Consider the following 25,605-nt stretch of genomic DNA (forward strand, 5'->3'; position numbering starts at 1 on the left):
TAACATTCGTATTGTGGCTAAACTGCGTGGCTATCAGCGTATCGAATCGTTGCACTGCTCTGAAAATATATTTCATGTGTTTCCCAGATTACAGCACGTTGATCCTTTGAATCAAGGAAGGTGACAAGTAATGTGGTTGTTCGGTAAATATTTATTCTGTAAACGACTAATTTGGTCGTGCGCGATCTAGTTTCGTTCGTTCTTATGGATTTAAAATCGATTGAAAGCTTTTGGTGTTTTGTTATGCGAAAACGTGTTAAATGTTGAAGATAATTAGTCATGGAAAATTTTTACGAAGATATTCCCTTACCCTCGAGGGGATTTGCTTACACCGGGCCTCGTCCCCTCATGAGTACAGTGTTTCCGCACCCATCACCCAACCATGAAAACTTCAACAGATTTCCAGCAGTCGGAGGTAACAATTTTTGCCATCATACAAACCCCAACTTGACCCATTTTGGCCGGAATCAAAACGAGGGAAACAAATTCGAAATATACCCGCCACACAGAAATATTCCGAAAACACGTTACAGATGGTTCGATACACATAGGCCTTACAGCCAAATGAATGTTCAACCCAATGTATCAGGGTATAATACTGGATATCATACCAATTCAAGAAATGATGTTCATAACTTCTTTCAAGCAAACTTAATGCAATATAAAACATTCATTGATTCTCGTGATGATGGGTATCCCAAGAAAAAAAAATCTCCGGAACAAGATGAACAAAACGATGCTGAAGCAATTAAAAAGTCTAACCTCGCAGCAAAGTTAAAAAAATCTTTAGAAGCATTCAAGAAGAATCCATCGTACAAAAAGAAGAATTTATCTATCATAAATAAAAGTGATGGGAGCGGTCCTTCCAGATATACATCAGAAATCCAGCCTTGCTTTCGCTGGGACCTACCTTTAACTGTGGACGATTTAAAAACAATAAGGCGGTGCCCCTCTAGAAGTGGTTCAAATGATCAATCCAATCCTCAGCATGATGTAATTGAAACAAGAGATTATTCTTCTGATACAGAGCCAATAAACATTTCTTCTCCCGACATAACATATATTAAATGTTGTCGAAAGAGAAAGTCGTCTGAAAGTATGGACTGTGCGGCAACGAAAAGAAGGGTAATTGGTCATCGCAGGCGTCACCGTTCAGCATCACCTAAACTTTGTTTGGAAAATAATTCTATACCAATTGTTGGACAGCGTCAATTACCTCAAAGTCCCCTTCCTGCCGAGGAAATTTTAAATAGTGGTTCAGTTGGCACTACAACCAATGAAAGCTCTCCAAGCAAACCAAAGTCCGTGCAAAGTTCCAATGTCATGCAACTTCTTGGGATTAAAAGAAGAGAACTTGATGAGTTGGTCAATCAGCCTCGAAGTCCTCGTGTACAGTTTATGCTAAGACTCTTGATGAAACGGCACAAAGAACTTCTCCTGCAGCGTGCGATGCAGTCTAGAATTTCGAGTGCCCAGAATGAAGGTGGAACAAGTAGCCAAAGTGAAGAACTTGACCCTGTCCAGGTAAGCGAATCTCCAAGTTTTGAAAATAAGCCAATCAAATTAGAAGGTATGGGTGCTAGCGATACAATAGACCAACTGAGTAATATACTTCTCGAGTCTTCCCTGGCTGTGGATATTTCAAACCTACCTCAAGAACTAATTGATCAGTTAGGTACATTTTTGGAAATGGGGGCAGACAGTGGTAACCACAATGGAAATATAGACGAATGTAGTGATAGTGATCCAAATATACTAACTGGAGAAAGTAGTGATAAAGTGGTTTCTGAAGAATGTAGGAATAGGGAGAATGGTGTTTTTGGTGTAATAGAATATAGCAGTAGTGATGCTTCTAGATATGGGGGCAACATTACTAGAGCAGAAACGAACATCATGTCCCAAAGTAATTTTCTCTCTCCTCAAGTTGAAAGTCAAGCAGCAGAAGTGGACCATTGCGGCGAGCAACAGTTTAATGTGAACAAACAGACTTGTAATGAACAAACTGAAAGCAGTTATGATTCTCATGTGAATTCTAGTACCCCAAAAGTCATGCGAATGAGTCAGAAAAGAGAAGTAACCGAAAGTGGAAGTTTAAGTGGAAATGGCTTATATGCCTCAAGGAACATTCAGCAGAGAATAGATCACGGAAGAGCTAGAAACTCATCAGTGTGTGCAGAGGAATCATCTGAGCCCCCTCCTTCAAATATTTGGGAATATGAAAATACTTCCACTAGTGAGGCATATCCTAAACAAAATATTGGCAGGTTTTATGAGCAATGTTCTCATTCAATCCCATTGCAGCCTCAAGATGATGAAAGCACGGAGGAATCTGAAGAACACACAATAGCAAAATTATGGTCAATTGATGCTAAAATACTTGAATTAATGGAAGAAAAAAAGATATTGTATCAAAAAATTTTGAGAAACAAAGTATTGTTTCACAATACGTTGGATAGAAATAATTCATTATCTGGATCTGTACAGAATAAGAACACTGCTAATTCTGCTTTGGCACCAGTGTTTGAAAATGCATCTACGTCAAGTTCTCAGAGTACAATCCAAGCTCATGGAAATCGTATTACTCCTATATCTAATGTTACGAGTCATCCAAGTGTAGCAACTACTGCAATGAATTCTGTGAATCAAATCTGCCATTCACAGTCTAGCCCTAACCACTCTATGGCCCCAGAAGATTTTAGCAAAGACATTGCAGCTGAACCAGAAGTGATTCCGATACCTATTTCACCTAAAGGGCCCAAAGTGTCCAGTTTACAATGGCACGAGAAAATTAAAAGGAATTGTGAAAAACTGAATGTTAATAATTGTACTCCGCCAGATAATTATCATAATGAATCACGTAGTAATGCTGTAAATATTTCATTAAATAAAGATCATATCATGGCTTCTAGCAGAAATTCAAATTCCAATCGCGAAGTAGTCAATTCATCTCCTCGTGGTGTGCCAGCAAATGTAGAGTTGGATCCTGATATAGTTGAAATCATTGATGAGCCTGTGGAAATAATTTATGATTCTAATGTTTGTAAAGCTACTGACAACAGAAATGAAGGAGAGTTCATTGGCCACAAAGATGCTGTTCTAGCTCTCAAGGTAAAATTCATTTTCTTTCCAAGTTAATTTTGATTAATTTACTGCTAATTTGCTTTTAATGTACATTAAATTATAATGGCTAATATACCACTATTTTGGCTTAAATTTTGTTGCATGCAAATTATCAATGTCACAACTCCTTTAATTTATTAGTTTTATATAATTAGCAAAACTATGTTAATGAGTTCACATATTGGTGACTGCCAGTCTGGTACAGAATTGTGTTCAATTACTAAGGTTGGGGTCTGAATAGGGAGAAGTAGTGTAGAAATAAGAGGATCAAGTGAAAAAGGAGAGAAATTGCTCAAAAGGAAAGAGAATCCAATGAGTAAAGGTTAAAAGGGTGATAATGGCTAATCCTCTAATGGGAAGGTTGGGGGTTTGGCATGTCTACCCATTGTCTAAATCTTATATATTTCTAATAAGTCTCTTTACCAACTAATAAAATGCTTATGTACCTACCCCAGCCATACAAAAATTTTCATTGCAGGACAACTCCAAAGTATCATTCGCTTAGGTCGATACACTGTGTCAGCTTTTTCTTTTTTTCTCACGATCTTCTCATTTTTGAGAAGTAAATAAAACAAAAGTTAAAGCACGATGCACTTCCAAAATGAGATACAATTACTTATTTATTCCACACAAAAAATTCATATTTGATCTGAACCTGAGTTTCACTGTAAGATGCCATCGTCATATTATGTCTTTTCATCTTTATTTGTTCAGGTTTTAACATCTTATTACCCCAGTCGAACACTGTACGTCAAAACTGGGGTGGTAATCATATACTACAGTTTATTAATCAGTAACGAACATATATCTTTCTCCTAGCATTAGCAATCATTATCATTTTTCACAGTTCATGAGTCAATTACAAAGGCTGTTGAATTCTATCCTGACTTACTTTCTGGCCTGTGTTCATTTGCACAAAAGAATTATTTATCACTAGCAGAACCATCCTTCCTTTTTGCTTAGACAACTCATCAATTTCTCCCTGCAACTTCAATTGGGAGTAGTAGTAGCAGATTCAGAGGAGATGATCGACAGCTAACATCCTTTATGCCATTAGGGATGGATGGGGGAAGGATGAAGGGAAACCAGAATCGGCATTTGCCAATTTTTGAAGGAAAGCACCAAGGGGTCTGCTGTGTAACATCCCATCCAATGGATGGCGTACTCACTTTAAGTGCTCTCTTTAAGTGCACTTTAAGTGCAGTTCAGCATTTATATTGGTTGGGCTGAGCCCTTTGAAATAAAAGTATTGTGTATCTTATAACGATGACCAATTTTCTCCATTTTCACAAATTCACTGAAAATGTTCACTATTGATGGCTGCCAAACAAATACTAAACAACTTAGCATCTTCAAACTTAAAATATATGCTTGATAGATTACATACTTTGTACTACAGCGATATTTTTCAAAAAACTTCCAACACCTCTAGGTCAGGCCGGGGTACCTCTGGGCCTCCCCATTTAGCTTCATGTTTGAGAGGGAAGTGATGCGCAGATTATAGGTTCTGTAGGGGAAGGGGCTGGTAATAAGGGACCTCTTTTGCATGTTTTGACAAAATTATTAATATTCTTGCCTAATTTCTTCCCTCGGAAATTTGATAGGTGGTTCTTTCATTAATAATGTCTCCTTTAAAAGCTGATTATAAAATCCTTTCATTAAGACTTTTTAGTGGTTTGCAAAATTATGTCCCAGCGATCTGGTTGATATGGCTAATTTACTGGCTCCTCACCCCAAATACCCAGGTTTGAACCCCATAGGTTACAGGATTTTTCAGTGGTATTCGAATCCTTACTTGGGGTGCTAAGTGGAGAGCACTTTTTGTAGAGTATGCCATCCATTGGGTGTGACATTAAGCTGTGCACCCCTTAGCACCTTTTATTAAGAGTATGTAAAAATTAATGTAGGGTTTCTTTGTGATATATTAATTTCCACTGATCGAAAGCCATAGGTTCCATCTATTGGATATTGATGTTCTATCATGTAACTCAAAATTCTCAATCCCTCTTTCTGTGATAATGTTGGCACATGGTAATCCTTATCTTAATACTTCACCAGGTTTCTCTGGGCATTTGGACCAATTTCACTTCTTTCCTATTTAAATTAAATCGCTGAATTTCCTTTTCAGTATTGTTGCATACCTGTGCAAGCTGTCTAGATATTAAATTTTTTCTATTAAATCACTGTTTATGGACATTACTTAACTACATTTATTACCAGGCACACAACAGTCTTCCATTTCAGAGGATTACACCAAGATATCAATTACTTAAGTACCTGTCATCATTGTGTACACCAATTTACTGATTTCATCAAAATTGTAATTTATTGTCAATTCATATTCTCTGACTCTTGACCTCTAAGAACACTGATATTTCATTTATATGCAAAATAATTTTCGATGAAAAGTATCTGTGCTGAATTGTTAAAAATGTATATCTACCTTAATCAAAATAAGTATAAGGAAGTATGAGTACTGTTTGATCATGCTGCATTTTTGGTCCTGTCATATATTCTATATGCATGGGGCATGGTTGGTTGTCAGTTAAATTTACCAATTGTTTCGACATTAAAGGTGTCAATCCAAACACTGGCTTGTAGCAGCACTCCAGCTATATTGTTGTGCGCCAATCCATTTAATCCTTCATAGTTCAGTACGCAGACTACTTTTCATGTACCATCCTTGGCCTTCCTGTGTAATTCTTCTTCTCGGTGTTTCCTTTAATTATGATTTTTAACAAACTCTCATGTCTTCGTATGTCCATAGAGTTTCTCTTCTTGTGTCTTCCACAGGATATTATGATTACCCACTCTTCAAAGTACCTACATCTTCCAAAGCAACCCATTATAATTGCATGTATCCTCTTTCCTCTTCTGCAGTCCTGATTTTATTTCTAGTACCTTATTACCGAATACTAGAGTATTCACCATTAGTAGTTATTTCTTTTGCTACAAGGTCTTAACCTGCACCATTCTGCTCTAACTCTAGATGCCTACCTCATAAGTTTTCCATCACTGGTGTGTTTGCAGCATAAACAGCAAAACTCTCTCACTCCTTCAATGTTGTCTTCCCCTTTTTATAGTCTTGTTGGAAAAGTATCTACCCAACTTTCATTGTTGACCATTACCTTATTTTTCTTCTTGTTTATCTTGAGATTCCAACTTATACTCATCTCAATAGAGATAAGCAGCCTTGTCTGATAACCTCTCTACCCTGCAAGTATCACTCCATCATTGGAAAATTGCAGCCTGTTTATTTTCTCCTATCATTAGTTTGTTGTTATTATCTTTTCATTAATTTAATCCATTGCCTTCACAATGTAAACCTAATAATCAAGGTCAATAATGTACAATTGTGCCTTACTAGTTTATTTCTTTTATCTGCTTCCCAGCTTTACCATACCTAACCACTGGTGTGTATTCCATGTAGAGAAAGTCAGAATTTGTTGTTGTTATAGTTAATTCCATTTTATTTAAGGATGAATAGCTTTGTAAGGCCAGGTTGTAATTGTGCACTGTTAAAAAAATTATTAAAAACTTGTATATAAAAATGTAAACAAAATTTCCCAGCCACCAGTGACACATACTAATACAGTGGCTTTTAGCTTTTGCTATACCAGAGAATCCAAAAGTTAACTCAGAAAATCTCTTCCATAAAGCCAAAAAAGTTAGCCATGACATTTTTTTAAGCCATTTTGAATGCATTGTAGATGTTAATGTCTTTATAATAATTCAGCAGAAGTGTTTTTTAATAAATTTTTGTTGTAAAAGTACGTCCTAAAGTTAAAATTCTTTGTTGTTGTGCTTCATAGCTTTAATTTTTAATTGAAGACAAATTAATGTACTCATACATGCTACATGTAGACTAGTGTAATATTTATGGATAGAAGGTTGAGTTAGCATTTAAGTGATATATTATATTTTCTGACTTCATTGATCCTCTTGACTCTTATTGTGATTATTAGTTACTATATTGGCCATTTAAGTTTTCAGTAGCATGATGAGAGTCAACTGTATAACAGGCATAGGGCAAACAATAAATTTAAAAAGAAAATTTAAGTTCTGTTTAATTCTATTTAGCATAAAAAAGTTATTTTTACATGAATGAAGGAAATTAGTGCACGAGAATTTGGCTAATTTTGTTTGCTATTAGGATTCAATGCATAAACATCATCAGTTTTCACTTGAACACAGTAAACCAAACAATATCCGGAAATATGTTTAGTTTTATTTCTTCTTCTTTTTCCCAGGTTGCTGGTAATTACTTATTTGCCTGCTGTTCAGATTTCTGTGTGCATTGTTATGAAATAGAAACATGCAAGCTTATTCAAACCTACAAAGGGCATACTGAAAAAGTTACCTGCTTACATGTTGAACTGTCTGGAACTGGAAGTGGAAACTTATACTCAGGATCTCATGATCATCATCTAAAGCAATTTGATATTAAGGTATGTACTCGTAATTATGATGATAAGTTTTAACTCACACTTCCTATCCTATGAACTTTGCCAGCCTTAAGAGTCCATTTTTTTAGTGGAAATTTTGACTCTAATAATAATATCAGTGAAAATACTGTATATCCATTACTTAAGTTATTTATGCTTACCTAGGCAAAGTCAATTTTTTGCAATTTCCAAGAAATGGAATGCAGCCTGCTTTTATAGCCTTAAAACTTTAGGAACATGCCTTTTTTCTAAGGAAACAGCATATTATGAGTGATGGATGATGCCATTGTGAATATTATACACAAAAACCAATTGATGTGCAATTATGTTAGTGCCAGATTTGGTGCTTTCCTGGCATATTGTTAATAGAATTTCTCTCAAGTCTTCCACTGGGTGAGTCTCCTTTCTGGCCAACATTTCAATGCTCAACGTGAGCATCATCTTCAGGACAAGACTGTCTTCCTTTTCCTTTTTGGCCACCTTCTATACTTGTTCACCTGTTTTTATCTTTTTCCTGGCATAAGTTTCTCTGCATTTGCATGGGATTCTGTAAATGCCTGGCAGCATGAGACTAATTGGTTCCTTGCCTCCTATGAGTATCTTTGAAATTTGCTGGAAGTAAATGAATCACCCCAATTCTGTCTGCCCAATATTCTGGAAATTATGCAGGAAACTGAGGAGATAAAGTCTAAGCATGCTCTGGTGATCAGCTCCTCCCTTTCCTCCTGTGGGCTCTCTTGTGTGAAAGGACCTTTTTAGGACCAGTGAGATCTGGCATTCTCCATATCCATCCGGATGGAAGATTGTCATGAGGTGCTTCATTTCCTGGGGCAAGCTGTTCTTGTTGATGATTTACCTGGCTCTGTGAATGAATTATGTCAGCACAGCCCATAGTTAGGAGGGATGACGGTGTCTGCTTCCATTCACGTATAGGTCACTGTGGGTTGGCTTTGGGTAGACACTATGCCCAAGTTTCTCAAGAATCCTGAAGATGATGCCAGTCAAGCATCAGATCGTCTACCTGATTGGAGACACCCTGTGGAAGACCCAGGAGGAATTTCTGTATGTTAGTGCCAATGTAGCAAGTCCACTTGATTTCTCAACTTGCTAAGTTGACTTAGTAAGTGATTTGTTCTCCTCAAGATTTTTTTCCATAAGTTTGGAATGAAGAAATAGGCAGTCATTGTGGTTTTTATTACTGGTTGTCTACTATTTAAGGTAGGTGTACAATAGACATAACATTGCTTCTTTTCTTAGAAATGTCAAACAAGATACTTTTGACGCCTAACACTAAATTTGCTTCAGAATTCTGCTTCTGCATATTTTCTCAGGCATGTTGAGAGCTTAAAATGTCATCAAATCTGCTCAGGTCATTCAAGTGACAACATTGTTCACTGAGAAGAATCATCCAAATGTAATATAACTGAACACCTCATGTGTTGTTTTCAGGATGACCATGAACTATGTGTGAAATGGTAATTTTCCTCCACCATTGATTGCCTCAGCTCACCAGCCAGTCCTTTTTCCCCTACCTACCATAGTTGTCTTTCCTCAGATTTTGAGTTTATGCTACCTCTCTCTTCTATTACATTCATTACTTCTTGTGTGAGTCATGGTTTCCTTTTCATGGGTCCTTACATTCAAGTTTTCTTAGTGGCTTTGCAGAATTAATTCCTCATTTCTTGCTATTTTTCTTGTCTTGCGTTTTTACATTTTTTCCTTTCTTTTTCCAATCTCTATTTGAAATCCAACCTTGGCCCCATTTATTTCGGCCTGTTTAATTCCTATCGAGTCTTTATTCTCTTCTTCAGCTTCTTGTATTTCAGGTGGCACATGAATAGCCTGAATTTGTGGTCACTATCAATATTTGCCTTGAGCCAGCATTTGCAGTCCTTGATTAGATTTCTAATACTCTGCTTCTGTAGTAGGTATCTAATTAGATACCATCTTAAATCGCTGAGTAGCATCTTAGTGGGTGGTTCTGAAAATGTTAGCCACCATTGATTTTTACTGTTGGCAGAAATTCCAAAAGCATTTCTCTTCATTTATTTAGAATTCCTTGGAAATTATTTCCTCATATTTTTCCTTCTTGCCCTTCACTGATGATTGCAATTTGTCTACTAGCCTGATTAAGTTTTTGCTCTCTCTTAACATGTTTTTAATTATTTTGGTGATATCATGATACCTCCTCCACTTCGCTGAAATTCTGGTCCATCATTGGTATGTAAACACATGCCATTACAGTATCTCCAGATTTTGTTGCTCTTGCATCATTCATAAATGCATTGCAGGAAGCTTCTGACCATCGTAGGAGCCCCATTGGGCAAAATTGTGCCTAATCCCACATTTTCATTCAAGAGCCTGTGAGAATGATCATATCATTTCTATGCATCTCCCTTTACCTTATCTGGCTTTCCCCACACACACAAAATGAATGGCCATTCCAAGTTCCTCTTCTAAATTGATTATCTTCTTTAATCCATGTGCACTCTCAAATATCCCCCGAAGTTACTTTGAGCCACTCATGCAGTGGAACGAGTGTTGTTGTGCTGTATGCCATAGTCTCCACAATCCTTTTATGGAGGAAGACTCCTGCCACCCACCCTCCTGGTGGCCTATTGTTTGGAGGAAGCCAAGTCACTGTACCTCTTTAGGCTTTTGCAGAATTTTTTTGCATTCTTACGTAAAGACAGTCTTTGCATTCTTAAAGAGTATGTATATCTAGTGGTCAACCCAAAATGTGTAGCCAGTTGGATTCACTCAATGACATAAAGCTCAGTCATTTTCCCATATGTAATAGTACTGTTATCTAGTTCCGTTGCATGGTAGTCCTGAGGGTAGAAGAGCATTGGACCTCTTGACCGGAGGGCTGGGGTTCAGTTCCCAGGGATACCTGGGGGCACCCTCAGCTTCACCCAAGCCATGTGATTTTTTTGATCACCAGATCTTCCTTGGAAACCATAGGCAGTGGAAGGAAAAGAACTTGGCCTCCTTCCCCGTTTGTGTGAATTTCACACATGGTCGAATTTCTAAAAAAGTTGGAAAGGTGTCCAAGTAAGCTCTACCCTCACCTAGCAAGCTGACTTATAGGTTGATAAACATGGAAATAGTGCCCTCAGTTATTGCTTGGTGAGCTTGCTCTTCAGGCATGTTATCCTAAATGAAAACATTTCCAGCTACTGCTCATTGTGCCTTCAGCGTTTTTTGCTATTTTTATAACAGCATTTATAAATCGATATCCTATGGAAAAACAAGTTTTGCCCAGTTTAGGTTAAAGTGATTGCTTTTGGGCTAATTGCATTTAATTTATGAAAATATCTCCAATAACAATTTCATTTCAAAAATGCAATGCATTATGTAGGTCTTATAAATAACAGACATAATTCATTAAGTAAGGTATTAAAGCAATATTATGGAAACTGAATTATCAAATCTATGGTGCAGGGAGATTTTGAGTGAATATGGGTTTTTACTGGTTTGCTCTTTAAACCAATCCAGGCAGTAATTAATTACATTAATTTGAGGACTGAATGAGTTTGGGATAGGTCAATAATTTAAGTTTTTTCACTGTTCCTGTTTGTGCATGTAAAATCATTATTTGATACAAATTTCATTTATGTCAGAATCACCAGAAACAAATTTGTTTCCATTGATTTTGTCTGCCTTTCATAAGGTTGTTTGGTTAACCTTATTGATTTTTATACCTGGTTGGATTTTTTGTATGTTTAAGACATATGGTAATTGAATGAAGTAAAACATATGTGGCTTAAAACTACACTCCTAAGATACCCTGGTTTGTATTTTCCTTATTATCAATCCGATTACAGCATCTTAGTTATTCACAAAATAGATGTTTTGTTTCACATTGAATTGTTTAAAACTGCAATACACATTCAATTCATGATCATGACAATGTGTTTAATGCCAGCATTCTTTATCTCTTTCTATAGAAAGGAAAACTGCAATGCACTAAAATATTGGCTGAGCCTATACAATGCATGGGGGAAGGCTGGGGATTTCTTTTCCTTGGCACAAAAAAAGGGAAGATTGAAAAATACAGTTTAAAGGTGAAGTACTCCAATATTAGTCGTAAGTTCATGATTCACATATAATATTGCTAGCATTCCAATAATTTGAAATGTACCAAGAATAATTTATTCAGTAATAATAAAAGATAAGTTATTTCTTTGGATTTTTTTGGTATTTTCAGCCAAAAATTCAATTCCAATAAGTCTAGTTATTGTTATCCTACATTATTGTCCATGGAAGGACTTGGGAACCATAATTTATACACAAGAGATATTTTCTTTTCGAAAAGAAATACTTAGTTATTCCACATATATTTTTTATTGAACACGACCTAGGTTTCGACTTACAAAGTCATCATCAGGTGACCTGATGATGACTTTGTAAGTCGAAACCTAGGTCATGTTTCATATAAAATATATATATATACGTGGAATAATTATGCGATTCTCTTGAAAGAAAAAGGCTAAGCTTAATATTAAAATAGGAGGGCAAAAACTAGAGCATGTAGAACAGTTTACGTATCTCGCTCGTGTTTTGGACCAACACGGTCAAAGTAGTAAGGACGTAAGGAGAAGAATTGCGCTAGGCAAAGAGGCTTTCACTAGGAGGAGGGAGTTGATGACGGGGACGTTGAGTAAGGATGTTAAGAAAAGACTTAAAAACTTTGATGTGGAGCGTAGCTATGTACGGCGTGGAAACGTGGTCATTGAAGCAGGAGGATAGACGTAGACTGGACTGGCTTTTGAAATGTGGGTGTGGAGAAGAATGGAGAAGGTGAAATGGACAGAGAAGAAAACAAACGAGGAAGTACTTGCTATGGTGGGCGAAGAGAGGGGTTTGTTGGGAGCAATCCAATGGAGGCAGGAAAAGTGGCTGAAGGGGGTATTGACCGGCAGCGGGATGTTGAAGACTGTAATAGAGGGGAGAATGTTAGGCAAACGAGGAAAGGGAAGGAACAAGATAGGGATGTTGGACGGGATGAAGGGAGGAAGAACGTACTTGGAGCTGAAGGAGGACCTGATGTAGAATAGGATGTCGTCTTTTGTCAGGGACCACAAATTATTTAATTAGTAATTACGTCCATCCAAAAACCTACCTTAACCGGTAGATTACCAAATAATAGTAATGTGGAATAACTAAGTATTTCTTTTCTGAAATGAACCGCTTCCAGAAAGTGACGCCTCAAACAATTCTATTTAGCAAGAGGTATGTTAACTATGTTGCTGCTATACTGTAATATGTCATCTCAGAAATTTTCATTGAAATGTTAGCATGAAAGAGAATGGACCAGTTTGTTTAGTTCACATTTTTCATAAATGCACATAATGCAAATTTCACAAGTGCCAGAATAAGATTGACAGACTTACCTGTTACTTTGTGGAAATTCCAAACATTAGGTTGAATAATCCTTGTATCCATCACCAAAAACTACTCTATTTAAATATCCTGTTTGACATAAGATGACCTTGATATATTGAAACTAGAATAGAATACTAGGGTTGTCTGAAAAGTTTCCTAAACATGAAGATGGCAACAGTCTTCAAGAAAGTTACAAAATGTGTTTGCACATGCACTGAAAGGTACTCACCAAAATTTCAGTCATTGTGGACTCTCGGTTGTTTTTTACAATCGTCGAAGTGAGTTGTTTTCAGGGTTTATGTGAAAATGGAAAACATTGAGTTACTAGCTGTAGTTAAATGTTTGTTTTTGAAGGGCAATATGCCTACGCTAATCAAAGGTGAGCTGGATGCCGAGTACGGGGACTCTGCAGCATCATTTCTGACAATGATATTTTCGGCATCTGAATCTCAACATGGCGGTACCAGCTACACTGATAATTAGCATTCAAGACGGCCAAAAACTGGGACTATGTCTACAATTTTACCAATGATACTGGACAATCCTCAAATTACAGTTAGAGAGATAGCAAAGGCCTAAGTTAATATTGGAAGGACAAGTTTGTCTTTAATTGACAGAATAATTGGACATAAGTAAGCTATCCTCACATTGGGTGCAGTGTTTGCTCACTTTTGACCAAAAACACATTCAAATTACCAAGCCCGTTGGAGCTGTGTAAGTGAACGGAGTCATATTTTTTTCTGTTGACTCGTAACTGTAGATTTGTAGATGAAACTTGGATCCAGCACTTTACTCCTGAAATGAAAGGGCTGTCAAAACAGTGGACTGCAAAGGGGGAACCTGCTCCACAGAAGGCCCAGATGGTTCCATCAGCTGGTTAGGTAAAGGGAACTGTTTTTAGGGATGCAAGGTCTGTTCAAATATTTCCCAATTTTTTTTCCAAAAAAATGTCACCATCAAATCATTGATCAGGGCCCTATTCAGAGTAGTCTCCTCCCCAAAGTATACACCAATCCAAACTGTTTTCACTTTTTGAAAAATTCCTTGAATGCTTCTTTCAGAATCTCACAAACTCCCTTCGTCGAATATTTTGCTATCTCAGGACCGGTGGCAAATCTTGTTACTTTAAGTGGTTTTTTTAGTTTGAAGGAAACAAAAAAAATCATATCTGGTCCCCTTGTTGCTCCTCCAAAATTTGGGTCTTTTCCACCAGATTCCTTTCTCGTAGGCATTTCATAACCCCCAGCTAGTACAAAGTATTGACTGTCTGGTATGAAGGCAGGTATTCGTGGCAACCCCCCTCTCATTAAAAAAGAAGTACGCATCACCTTGACATTCTAGCGAACTTCTCTGCATTATTGGGGTAGGGGGATGTTTCACCAATCCATTATGAAGATAGCAATTTTGTTTTGATGTCACATCCTTAAAACCATAACTCATCTTCTGTTATGATCCTGGACAAGATTTCATCCTCTTCAGTTCCATAAAACAGTTCCTGACAGACTTGAGCTTGTTGTTCCTGGTTTGCCGTCATCAGGTGAGGCACGAATCTGGCAGTGACTGGATGCATCCTCAGTTTTCAGTCAGGATTTCATAGTACAAACCAAATAAGATGCCATTTTCTTCTGCAAGTTCCCTGACAGTGAAACATCAATTTCTATGGACAAGATCATTCACTTTCTCAATGTGGATGTCATCAGTCTATTTTTATGGTCTTACGGAATGCTCTTAGTCTTCCATTGATTGCCACCCCCCCTTTTTGAACTGGGTATACCACTCATAATATACTCGGTATATTTCATAGCGTCCTCACTACAAGCCTTGACAATCAACTGCAAAGTTTCCATGAAGGATTTGCCAAGTTTTATTCAGAATTTTAAAGAATAATGCTGCTCCTTCAAAGAGCTCATTTACAATGGATCAGATTTTTTGTCACACTCCACAGACATCCCTTCACATAAACAGCCATTACTAACCAACAAAACAAGAAATCAACTAAGTGGTTGAAGGTAGTTATCTGGGAAGTGCTTTTCCATCAGGACAACAAACTTGGCAAAAGGTAACCATTTGCACTTCGAATTGATTCACCACTCACAGTACACACTAGATTTGCCCCCAGCAACTTTTTCCAGTTTCTTACCGAAAAGTTATGGTTAGAGGAAGGTGACACGGTTATTAATTTCATAATTCACTATTTTGTGCAAGACTTCAATTGCTATATTGGAAGAAATATAAAGGTTAGAGCATTGGATGGAAAGTATCGACTGAGAGACCATGTTGAAAGATAAAAAATAAATTTGAAAGAGTAGTTATTTGCTAGGTTGGAACTTATATTAACTACCTTCATAGGATTTAAATGTGGAAATGGATGTTTAGTTGATAACCTAAAACGCCAATTGATTTAACTTTATAAGTAACACTGTTTTTACTAAGAATTTTCCCAAATAAACGTGCCATCTTTTTTTCTCAATTCTTCTCTTGATGCAATGATTGCTAATGCAACAATTTCAGAGTGTAAAAATCATTCACCTTGACCAGGATTCGAACCCGGACCCCTCGTTATCCAGCCGAGTGCTTTAGCCAGTTAAGCTATTGAGGCATCCTCTCCAACTCTGAAATTTTGAAAACTCAAGTTTCTTTGGAATTCTTCTCTGGATGCTTGAAGTCTTTCTATTATCCTTAATCACTTCACAAGCCTTTTCATTTTCTTACCCTTGTCAACTGTAACAATTTTAGTGGTCAGCAATCATAGGATAGACCGGATGCAACTGTCTACTCAAGTCTTCTCCCTATGTTTTACATACTGTAAGGCAATCAGTGGACTGCAGACTTTGTAGAGAGTACAACTGAATGTGAAATACTTAAGTTCTAAGTTAGTTTTGGTTCTTTGAACAAGAGTTGTAACAGGCTCTATCATCTCCGCAGGGAAAACAAAATTATGGACCCCTTGGTATCAAAACCCCCATCAACAGTTTGCCAGCAGAGGTGATATTCATCATAACATATGGGGAAGTATTTGGGTCGATGTAGGATGTTTAGGGAATGAAGTAAGAGTTGCAACTAACCCCGCATCTGCAATAGCAAACTAACAAAAACTATTAATGGTGGTCTTGTATGCTAAGGGGTCCAAAATTTCTTTCTCATCTGAAGAAGTGTGCTACCTCTTTAAGTGCTCTCAATATGGCTCCAAGTAGGGACTGGGATACTTCTTCAAAAACCCTGCCACCGCTGGGACTCCTTGCATGCCTTCCTTGAGGTGAGATAGAATTCCTTACCCACACCACCAACCCAATCGCCTTAAGAAAACCAGTGTATTTTATAAAAAGCTGATCTACAAGATGGCACGTTAAATCAAAGATTGTTCCATGCAAGTCTTCATGGCAATTGCCTTGGATGAATAGAGCTAAAATTTCGTGATTACCCATCACCCCCATTCACTGAAGAATATTAACATTGGGGTCCTGACCGGAGCAGTGATATGGCAAATGACATCACAATGGTACTGGTGATATTAAGAGATTTGATCCCAAAAGTACCAGACCCAAAAAAACCAATATTGGAAACAAATTTTTTTATTTACATAATATCCTTAACTTCTATACACTTTTCACAGCTCAATAAATTCGATACCCTTTTCATGGTAAGAATTGTCCTACTCCTCCCAATTGGCATTGACTGCCAACATCACTCCATCACACCTGGAATACTTTTGCCCACCAAGCCATTTTTCAACTTTGCAAAGAGAAAAAGGGAGCAAAGTCTGGCAAGAAGGTTGCATGAGGTAGCAATTCAAAACTTTTAATTCATGAATTTTGGCAATTTCAATAATGAATTTGTGAACTGTTGCTTGATACTTCACTCAAATGTTGCAATAAGTTTGCATAATACTCAGTTCATTTTCCTATTTTCACGATAGTCAATGTAAATTATCCCATGGAAATCCAGAATCACAGCTCCATGACCTTGCAAGCAGATGAAACTGCCTTCACCTTCCTAAGAGCCACTTGGCCCTCCTGAATTCAGTGTGTTGATCTTTCTTTTGCTTCTGGTGTGAATTAATGGACCAGTCTCATCCATGGTTGTGAAACGGCACGAATATTCTACCCAGTTGCCCTGAAACCTTTCTAAACACTCAATTGAAACATCTTCAAGACACTGGTTTTTCTTTCGTGTGAGCTAACTCAGCAGCCAGCCTGATCTTAATCTTCCTTACATCCAAATTTTCAGTTATGAGGAGCTGAATTTATCTTTAGAGGTCAATTTTAAAGCTGTGCACAAAATTTTATCCAACTTTGCGCACAAAAATCATTAGTATAATGTGTTCAAACTCCTGTAGATGCTAGTGAAATGGGACTGGGTGACATTTACATTCCGGAAATTTCCCTTGATATACTCACGAGGGTTGCTTTAATAATCTTCCAGACAGTCCTCTGACTGCGCTGCTACCTTTACATTTCAGTTAGTGAATGCCACTATGCATTGTCCTTGGTCTTATTAGGAAGTTGCTTCCGTTGTTGTATGCAACCCCAATTTTGTCTAGGCTATTTTTTCAGATGTGTGAAAGTTATATGTAGAGGGGTTCTTTCACTGCTAGCGGGCAACAGACCGTTCTCAAGTATCCTTACCTCTTGTGTCGTACTAGTGAACATCCCTGTATCTGACCAGGGAAGGGGTTTTGATGCAAGCATACAGAATCAAATTACACTTATTTATATGCAGGGAAGGGTCACGATTTGGTGACATTTGACAAGATTGTTTTAAAGTAGGGATGAATTTTATAATATTTATCCATTTCAAACATTCAAGTTAAACAAGCAACATTTTTCTTTTTCATTACCTTATAATGAATTTCTCATTTGGCATTCTGACAATTAAGTCCTTAGAATCAGTTTTCACTGCAGTAATTTAATTTATGAAGTTCTCTAGAAATTTTGAGAACACTGGAAGTAGAATATTTAGCAATCGGCATAAAATGAAATGCTGAGCTTTTAGGGAACATGGTGTTGAGAGCTGGTTATGATACCTCCTGTTGACAGTTCGCTTAAGAGTGAACAGAAATTACCATGATGATGACAGAAGTGGCCACCCTTCTTTGGTGAACAATGAACAGCACCTGAATACTGATGAAAAAGTTCGTGAAAACCAGCGCTATATACTGTCTGATAGAATTCAGAAAGTTTTCCTCTGTAGCATGGAACCACAACTGAAAAGTTGACCACTTCATGGCGGGCTCGTCTCAATGATAACTTCCCAGATAGTCATCAGTTCGCTACTATCTCATGCAGCAGAATTTTATGCAGAAGCAATTTGAGAACTGTCAAAGATTGAACCATTTCCATCTCTTTGGCATATGTTTATGAAATTTGAAATGTGCTTTTGAGACAACAATAAATACTCGATCTATTTCAGGTCATGTTATAGCATAGTGTAGTTTCCTTTCTGGACAGCCCTCGCATAGTGGAATTATTCGAAACGTTAACGGGTTGCTTAAGGGTCTTAACTCTTTGATAGCAACAAAATTAAGGCTTTTTAGTTAGACTACTACATATCATATTATATGAGTAAGAAGTATAGTTTCACCGTGTGATAACATATTTGCAATATGTGGACCGTAATGTTTGAACTAATGTGAGCAACTTTGTGAAATCTATGACATTTATTTTTATCTACTCCTGTTTCAGAATTGTAATTTTGCTAATGGTCTCAGTAGTTTAAATCATGAAATCATGGCAATTGAGACAAGTAAAGAAGGACCACGTAAAGTGCTCATTGTAGCATGCAGAAGAATCCCAATGATTGTCCGTGATGCTAACACTGGTAAATACTTGGTCCTTGTGCAGACCTGGAATGGAGGGCACCTTCTAGTAGAAGTGGAAGGTGTCATGCTGCTCTTAACTTGCAATATCATTGAAATTAAACCTTGCATTTGCAACTTTCTGAAATGTGAAAACTCAAGCTTAGTCATTCTTACACTGTGCACTTACTATGCTCATTTATGTTAACAACTTTCACCCTAGGTTTACTGCTGCGAACAATCAATGAAGAAATGCTGAACACCACAACCTACTCAATGTGCGAATATCAAGGATTGGTATTTGCAGGCACCAGTATGAATGGAGTAGTAGCATGCGATTTCACGGTTTGTTCTTGAAAATTTTATATGCCATCAATTTGTGGAGTGACGCCACTTCTTTTACTAGCATAATGAAATATTAAAAATTACCTTAACACAGCTTTGTTTGGCGTACGATATTCGTATTTCTAAATTCGTACATTTTTTTTTCTAAACCAATATTTGAGACATAATTAAATCAATAAATAAACGCTGCTGAATAAAACATGTATGACCAAAGAAATATTAATTAAGATAATAATGCAACCCTAAAAAACCAAGGGAGCAAATAGATTCATGAAAAATAGAACAGGCAACATAATTCAGGGTAAATTTTTCACTGAATTGCTTGTCAAGGGCTTCAGTTGTACAAGCATTAGCTGGTATGCAAGAGAAGTTCTCAAGGTAAATGCACAAAAGTGATAGTCAAATAAAACATGTACCAAACCAGGTATTTGCAATTGGCTAAATATTAATCTTTTGTGGAATTCCTTTTCTGCCTCGAAAAACAATGCATCCTATTTTACCCTTGCCCTAGGGAACTTTGAAGGAATCAGGATTAAATTTAACTTATTTTGAACTCTTATTTTACAGGAATAGTTTTAAAGTCTATATATTTTTAATTTCAGAATGTAATTTTTTAAGATAAGCCATTGCAATTTTCCAACTTTAAAGTCTCCTTCCAGCCATTTACATCATTCAACAGCACTCCACTCTGTTGAACCTCCCTTGATAATACCAACACGTTTTACTCTGTAATTAGGCATTTATTTACATAATTACCTTCATTTTAAGGAAACCTTTTTAACTCCAGACTCTGATAATTTGAAATTTCGTAATGACGGAATTACTAAGAGGACCTGCTATCCTAATGGGAAACTTTCTTGTTTTCTTCAAGAGTTACCACTTCATTCTCTACTTCCCACCCCTTCCCTTCCCTTTTTAGCAAAATAATTTTTTTTACAAGATGCATTTTAGATATTTAAGCTTTGATACATATTATATCCAGAAGTTCATCGCTTATACTTAGTAAATCATGGCAGCAAAATTAATCCTAGGTGTCAGTCACTAGTTCTCAGATTTTTTTATGCTTCAACATGCTTGGGTCAAAGTCATTTTCATCCCTCAATTTCAATTTAGATAAGAAATCCTAGTTGTGCTAAGTATTTATTTCTGAGCTATTATCTTTTCCTGGCCTACTAAAATTCCAAGTAGTTCACATTTCCATTTCTCAAATCCTTATAGGTCCATATCCAAAGGTTATATATATGAAATAATGAAGTTTAATAAGTTTTCATCTAGGTTGATGAGCATGGGTAACAGTTTTACAATTAAAACTTTTCAAATCCAGCAGATAGTGATACTATCAGTGGGAAAGCTTAAAATGAAATCAGAATGCAAGACACCACATACATTGGTAAAATAAACTTCAATTCCAATCCTCCAGTGCTGTAATAAATCAATCTCAATACACACAATTTCCAGTCTCATTGAGGTGTAGCAATAATAGAAATCCCTCCGGAATCAGCAGTGAATAGTACAAAGTTTTTGGGTTAATTTGTCATGGGCTCTTAAGGGCTTTTGAATCATATTACCTTGCCCTCCCCACAATATCTCAAACACTGCTCTGCCCTCGACACCCCCTCTGCCCTGCATTGCTCTCATCATTTCCCCAAAACATTACGAAGCCCTTGATACCCCCTCGGCCCTGCATTGCCCTCACCATTTCCCCACAACCTTCTCTTTCGTTTGTGCAACCGAAGTAGCTTTACCGATGAGCACAGAAATTTTTGTATCTGCCCCATACTATAGCTTCATTTAAAAATATTTCTTGCTCATGACCTTAAAATATCTTGGTGGAAAATCTTAGCATTTGCCAGATTTAAAAAGATATCAGTTTGAGGTCAGCTACCCTTCTCTTAATTTTATCATTTTAATTTCAGAATGGCAAAATAATAACTAACTATACAGGATGTGGCAGTATTGTCTCTGTCAAAGTCAAAAATGATCTACTCTATGCAGCATGTTACGATGGTAAAATATACATCTATGATCTCAAGGTAAGCTGTAGTTATCAAATTCCAATGTTCAGTAATTCTTCCAAAATTTGCATGTCATTAATTTCAGTGTTTAATATTTTAGAGTTCCTCACCCAAACATAAAATTGATGCTAGTACCAAGATGCTCTTGTGTATGGAACAGAAGGATGATATGGTAATTATCCTAGGTTTATTTACTTAACTATTTAAGAAAGTTTAGAGTAAAATAAGATTCATCAATGTCAGGTGGTTTTTTCAGGTGAGGCAAGTTTATTTCTAACAATTGTATTGACTGTGCAGATCTAAATGCAGGTGTTGGCGGCTTAACAGATAAACTTGTTAAAGTCTTGCAGGTGTTGGCGGTTCAACAGATAATTAACTTGTTTAATTCTCCCACCAGCACAATGCGAGATGGTAGCTTGACCGCAAGCAAATACAATAGAAGCGTTCAGCTGCAACAACATACTATTTTTTTTTTACCTTTGCGAACCAAATGCAGTACCAAGAACATCATCTGTGGCGGACATGGCAACCATCAAAATGTATTAGAAGGAATAGGTTCCTCGAAGTATGATAATTATGAGGAAGAGCTTAAATTGTAATTAGGCTTTTACCAAATAATTCTAAGTTAATGTCTGTACATGAAAATTATAGTGCGTAAGTTTTTTAGAAGTTTATTTACAATAGGTAAATAATATACCATGGAAGCTTGCATAACGAGCAGAAGTATTTTTTATATGTATCACTTACCAAAGAAGCAACACTAGACAGGAGTGATAAGGAGTGGAAGAGTCCCAAAATTGTTGCATTCCTGCTGCTTCAGTTTTTGTTTGCATATCTCTTAGTGCAGCTAGGGATACCAATGCAACTGAAAGACCAACAATTATTCATACATAGTAACCATATTTCCTTCACTGTCAAATAATTAACGTGAACACCATGATTGATCGCATGACATATTGGGTATGATTCATGGAAATATGGTGAAAACAATGATTTCACTTTCATCAGTAACTTCCCTTCACGCCCACATTATTATATTAGTTATATACTTGCGCTGTTTTCTCCATATATTTAACCATCCTGAGGTTTTCATTGCTGGTAGCAAGTAACAAAAATTTTTGAAAGCCAAGGAGCTCCCGAAGACAAAGAGACAAAAGTGGTGCGTGAAATGTGTGCAACCTACCAGTCTAATCAAAATTTCAGCAAGATTTGCAGCCCAAGAATGTTTTCCAAGACCTTGATAACTACATCCTATCCTCATACGTAACGATTGCAGGGGAAAGTACTGTGTTCACAGAATAAAATTAGACAGGATTACAATTTTAGGCCCATCAGTGAGTTTCCGTTTGCCACTTCACCACCCAAGTACTTATTATTATCCTTGAAGGAATGTAGGATAAGGCTATAAGCTTTACTAAGAATAGATTGACGATTGACCAATAAGATTTTGGTGTACCTTTGGTCATAAACTGTCGATGGAACCATATTTTTCTCGCCCATAATTCATGGCCAATACACTTCATGTATGGAGTCAGTTAGACACTAATTACTTTTTATGTACATTTCAAAAAAAATCATGAACAAATATTAATGGGAAATTGTAGGAAAATTTAGGATGGCTAGTAATCCCATGAAAAGTCTGAGCTTCAAACATATTCTCAGTTAAGTCCGTAATATAAGAGATATTTTCCTCTTCTTGCCAACCGGAAATGACAATTTTTATTGCTCTAAAATTACCACATCAACATTACCATTTAACTCTGATTATACCAGTTTCACTGTAGCCATTTCTGAACAATTAATAACAAAAATTTATAGCCATCAAATATTAGTAACCAACCTACCATCATAAAAGCGAATTTATCGAATCGACATTAATTCCCGAGTTGCCAATGTTTGATGTTAATCTACCGAAGCCATTGGATACCGCAATTGCAACAATTACTCACCATTAGCCAAAATGATGCACAGTGTTTTCAATTAATTACAAAGCATGGTTTACTTATTCTGTAAATATTTAAAAAGCTTATCCATTTATGTGAAAAACCACTGTCCCACACAGACCAATTAAATCAAGCTTAAAGTAGAAGTTAAGCAATTGCACATTTCCTTATATGAGGATGAAGAGTTTATTGAAATTGTTCCAGGTCTCTCATTTTGTTAAGCTAATTCCCTCATTTATTTCCTTAAGATTTTTGCAGGGGATGTCAATGGGCAGCTAAAATTTTGGAAAATGCCTCCACCGGAAACCATGAGGAGAGGGACTTCATGAAAAAGTGAAATATGGACCATAAGACTGCCTTTTAAGTATTTATATAATTAATTTACTTACAATTCACCACCTTCAAGGTGAATATGTACAAATTATAAGGTTTCCATGTTCATAATTGAGAATATTTTTGTTGATACTTTTTACCTCTAAAAGCCGATAGCATTTATTTAAATGTGAACTTTCATGAGGTTGTGAGTTGGCCATGCCAAATCAGCAACCTTAATGAACCACATTGTGGCTATTATTCAGTCACTGTTCTGTAAAGGTGGAGTAAGTATACATATTTGACCATTTTATTCAGTTGACAGTCAAGTGAGTATTTCCATGGAAGCTGTTAAACAATATCCAATACAAAAACTGCAGATAGTCAAAGACACTGCATCAGGATATAATTTCTGCTGTACTCACAATATTATTTCTGCTGTTTTACGATGTTTTTGTAAATATTTTTGTAAGCTAAAATAAAGTACCTCAAATACATGGCATACATTCATTTCAGATTCCTGGGGCCATGGTCCTGCTCCTTTATATACAGAGTAAAACTCAATTTATAAGTCATTAAATGTTAATGAATGGAAAAGTAAAAAGCAGAAGAAAAGTGCTTGCTGGGGAGGAATCAAGAGAGAAGAGGGTGAAGTACTACTCCACATAATACCCTACAAGGGCATGTGGCGGGGGATGCTAGGTCACCACCCATTAAAAGGAACATTGCCGCATGCGAACGTAAAACTACACCCACAGCATCGCACACACGCAAAAAAACCCTTCATGCGACAAATTAACCTTGAACCAACGAACACCTTCATCCCAGGATGCAGCATGAAAGCCATCCAACAACATGCAAGCCAGGACACAACAAGTAAGAATGCCGAACTCCACCACCATATGAACATCCAGCACTAAACACTCTCCCCCAAGGATACAACTAAGGCAGGGAATGCAACCCAACATTGCAGGTAGCATGCAGTACCCCCTGCAGAGAGGGATGGGGGATTGAAAAGTGGGCTTAGAAACAGATGAACAGAACACTAATGAGGTCATTCGGAAAGAATGGGTCATGATAACAAAACATGAAATAAAACATGGTTACTGAAGGAGCATGCAATTGAGTAGAACTAAGTATTCCCTAAACGCTGAACTAAGTATTCCCTAAACGCTGAGGGTGGCAAGTGGAATTTTTGCTCTCTATAACCCTTGCTTTGCTATCCCAATTTGTCTGTGGAAAGGAGTCCTCGCGGCTGCTAGTTCTGGCATCCATTTCCTACATTTTATATATGCATGATCCAAGCAACCAATGTACGTAAGAGTACAAATAATTAGCTAGACCTCGGTGCTGAAATGCAGATCTGAATTTAGTTAATAATTTCGATCTTACATTGAATTCTCTCTCTTCCAATGATTCCCACCCGAAATCCATAGGCTTTCGGTGAAGCTTAGAGTTTTAACATAGGAATTTTTAACAAAACAGGCTGCCCAGCATTTGCGTTTTAACATGGGAATTTTTAACAAAACAGGCTGCCCAGCATTTGCGTTTTAACATGGGAATTTTTAACACAACGGGCTGCCCGGTGTTAACCTTATCTATTTCCAGAACGAGGCCTTTTTGAACTCTGTTCTCAAACGCTACATGCGAATTCTAAACGAGGCCTTACAAGAGCGTGCAAACGAACATTCCTTGACTTCGGAGTCACTGTTGCCAACTATGCGTCTAATTAATCCCAATTCTTCATATGCTAGCCCGCAGATTTCACATATGTTAGTCCCTAAAGTCTTTAGTAAATGTAATACCTAGGTACTTTCCCATATCAATTACTTCTAGGTCAACTCCAGCTGATTTGAAAGCAAATCTCATTGATCTTTTATAGAAATTTACCACCAATTTATTTTAATTTAATGACAATTCTCATTTAGAACAGTTTAGTAATGCAACCTGAATCCTGCATAAAACGATTCTCATCCCCATATATCTCACATTAGATCAGTGTCATTTGCGAACAACTTTCTTGGTTCAAAACTTAAACAAAAATCGAGAAAAGCAAAAGCCCGATTACAATTCCCTGAGGTACCCCCGAGGTGCCTCTTACGCTGTCGGAACTAGTGCCATCAAGGACTACTCTCAGTTCCCGCTCTGAAGTCTTCAACCCAATTTATTGCGCCCTTGTTTATCCCCACGACCTTTAATTTATGTTTGAGTTTGCCATGGGGAACCTTATCAAATGCCTATTC

At 36.9% G+C, this 25,605-nt stretch overlaps 1 protein-coding gene across 1 annotated transcript; it reads left to right on the forward strand.

Annotated features, from left to right (window-relative positions):
• Positions 1–127: 127 nt before the first annotated feature.
• On the forward strand, positions 128–23,859 carry LOC139698976 (uncharacterized). The gene is made up of 8 exons (XM_071597970.1): positions 128–3,108; positions 7,371–7,568; positions 11,516–11,632; positions 18,635–18,770; positions 18,971–19,092; positions 21,009–21,125; positions 21,208–21,279; positions 23,299–23,859. The coding sequence occupies exons 1-8, from the start codon at positions 280–282 to the stop codon at positions 23,377–23,379; spliced, it is 3,672 nt and encodes a 1,223-aa protein (XP_071454071.1). The 5' UTR covers positions 128–279; the 3' UTR covers positions 23,380–23,859.
• The last annotated feature ends 1,746 nt before the right edge of the window (positions 23,860–25,605 follow it).

The sequence above is a fragment of the Hetaerina americana genome, unplaced genomic scaffold (genome assembly GCF_022747635.1).
Source record: "Hetaerina americana unplaced genomic scaffold, ioHetAmer1.1.p SCAF_9, whole genome shotgun sequence".
Lineage (NCBI taxonomy): Eukaryota > Metazoa > Arthropoda > Insecta > Odonata > Calopterygidae > Hetaerina > Hetaerina americana.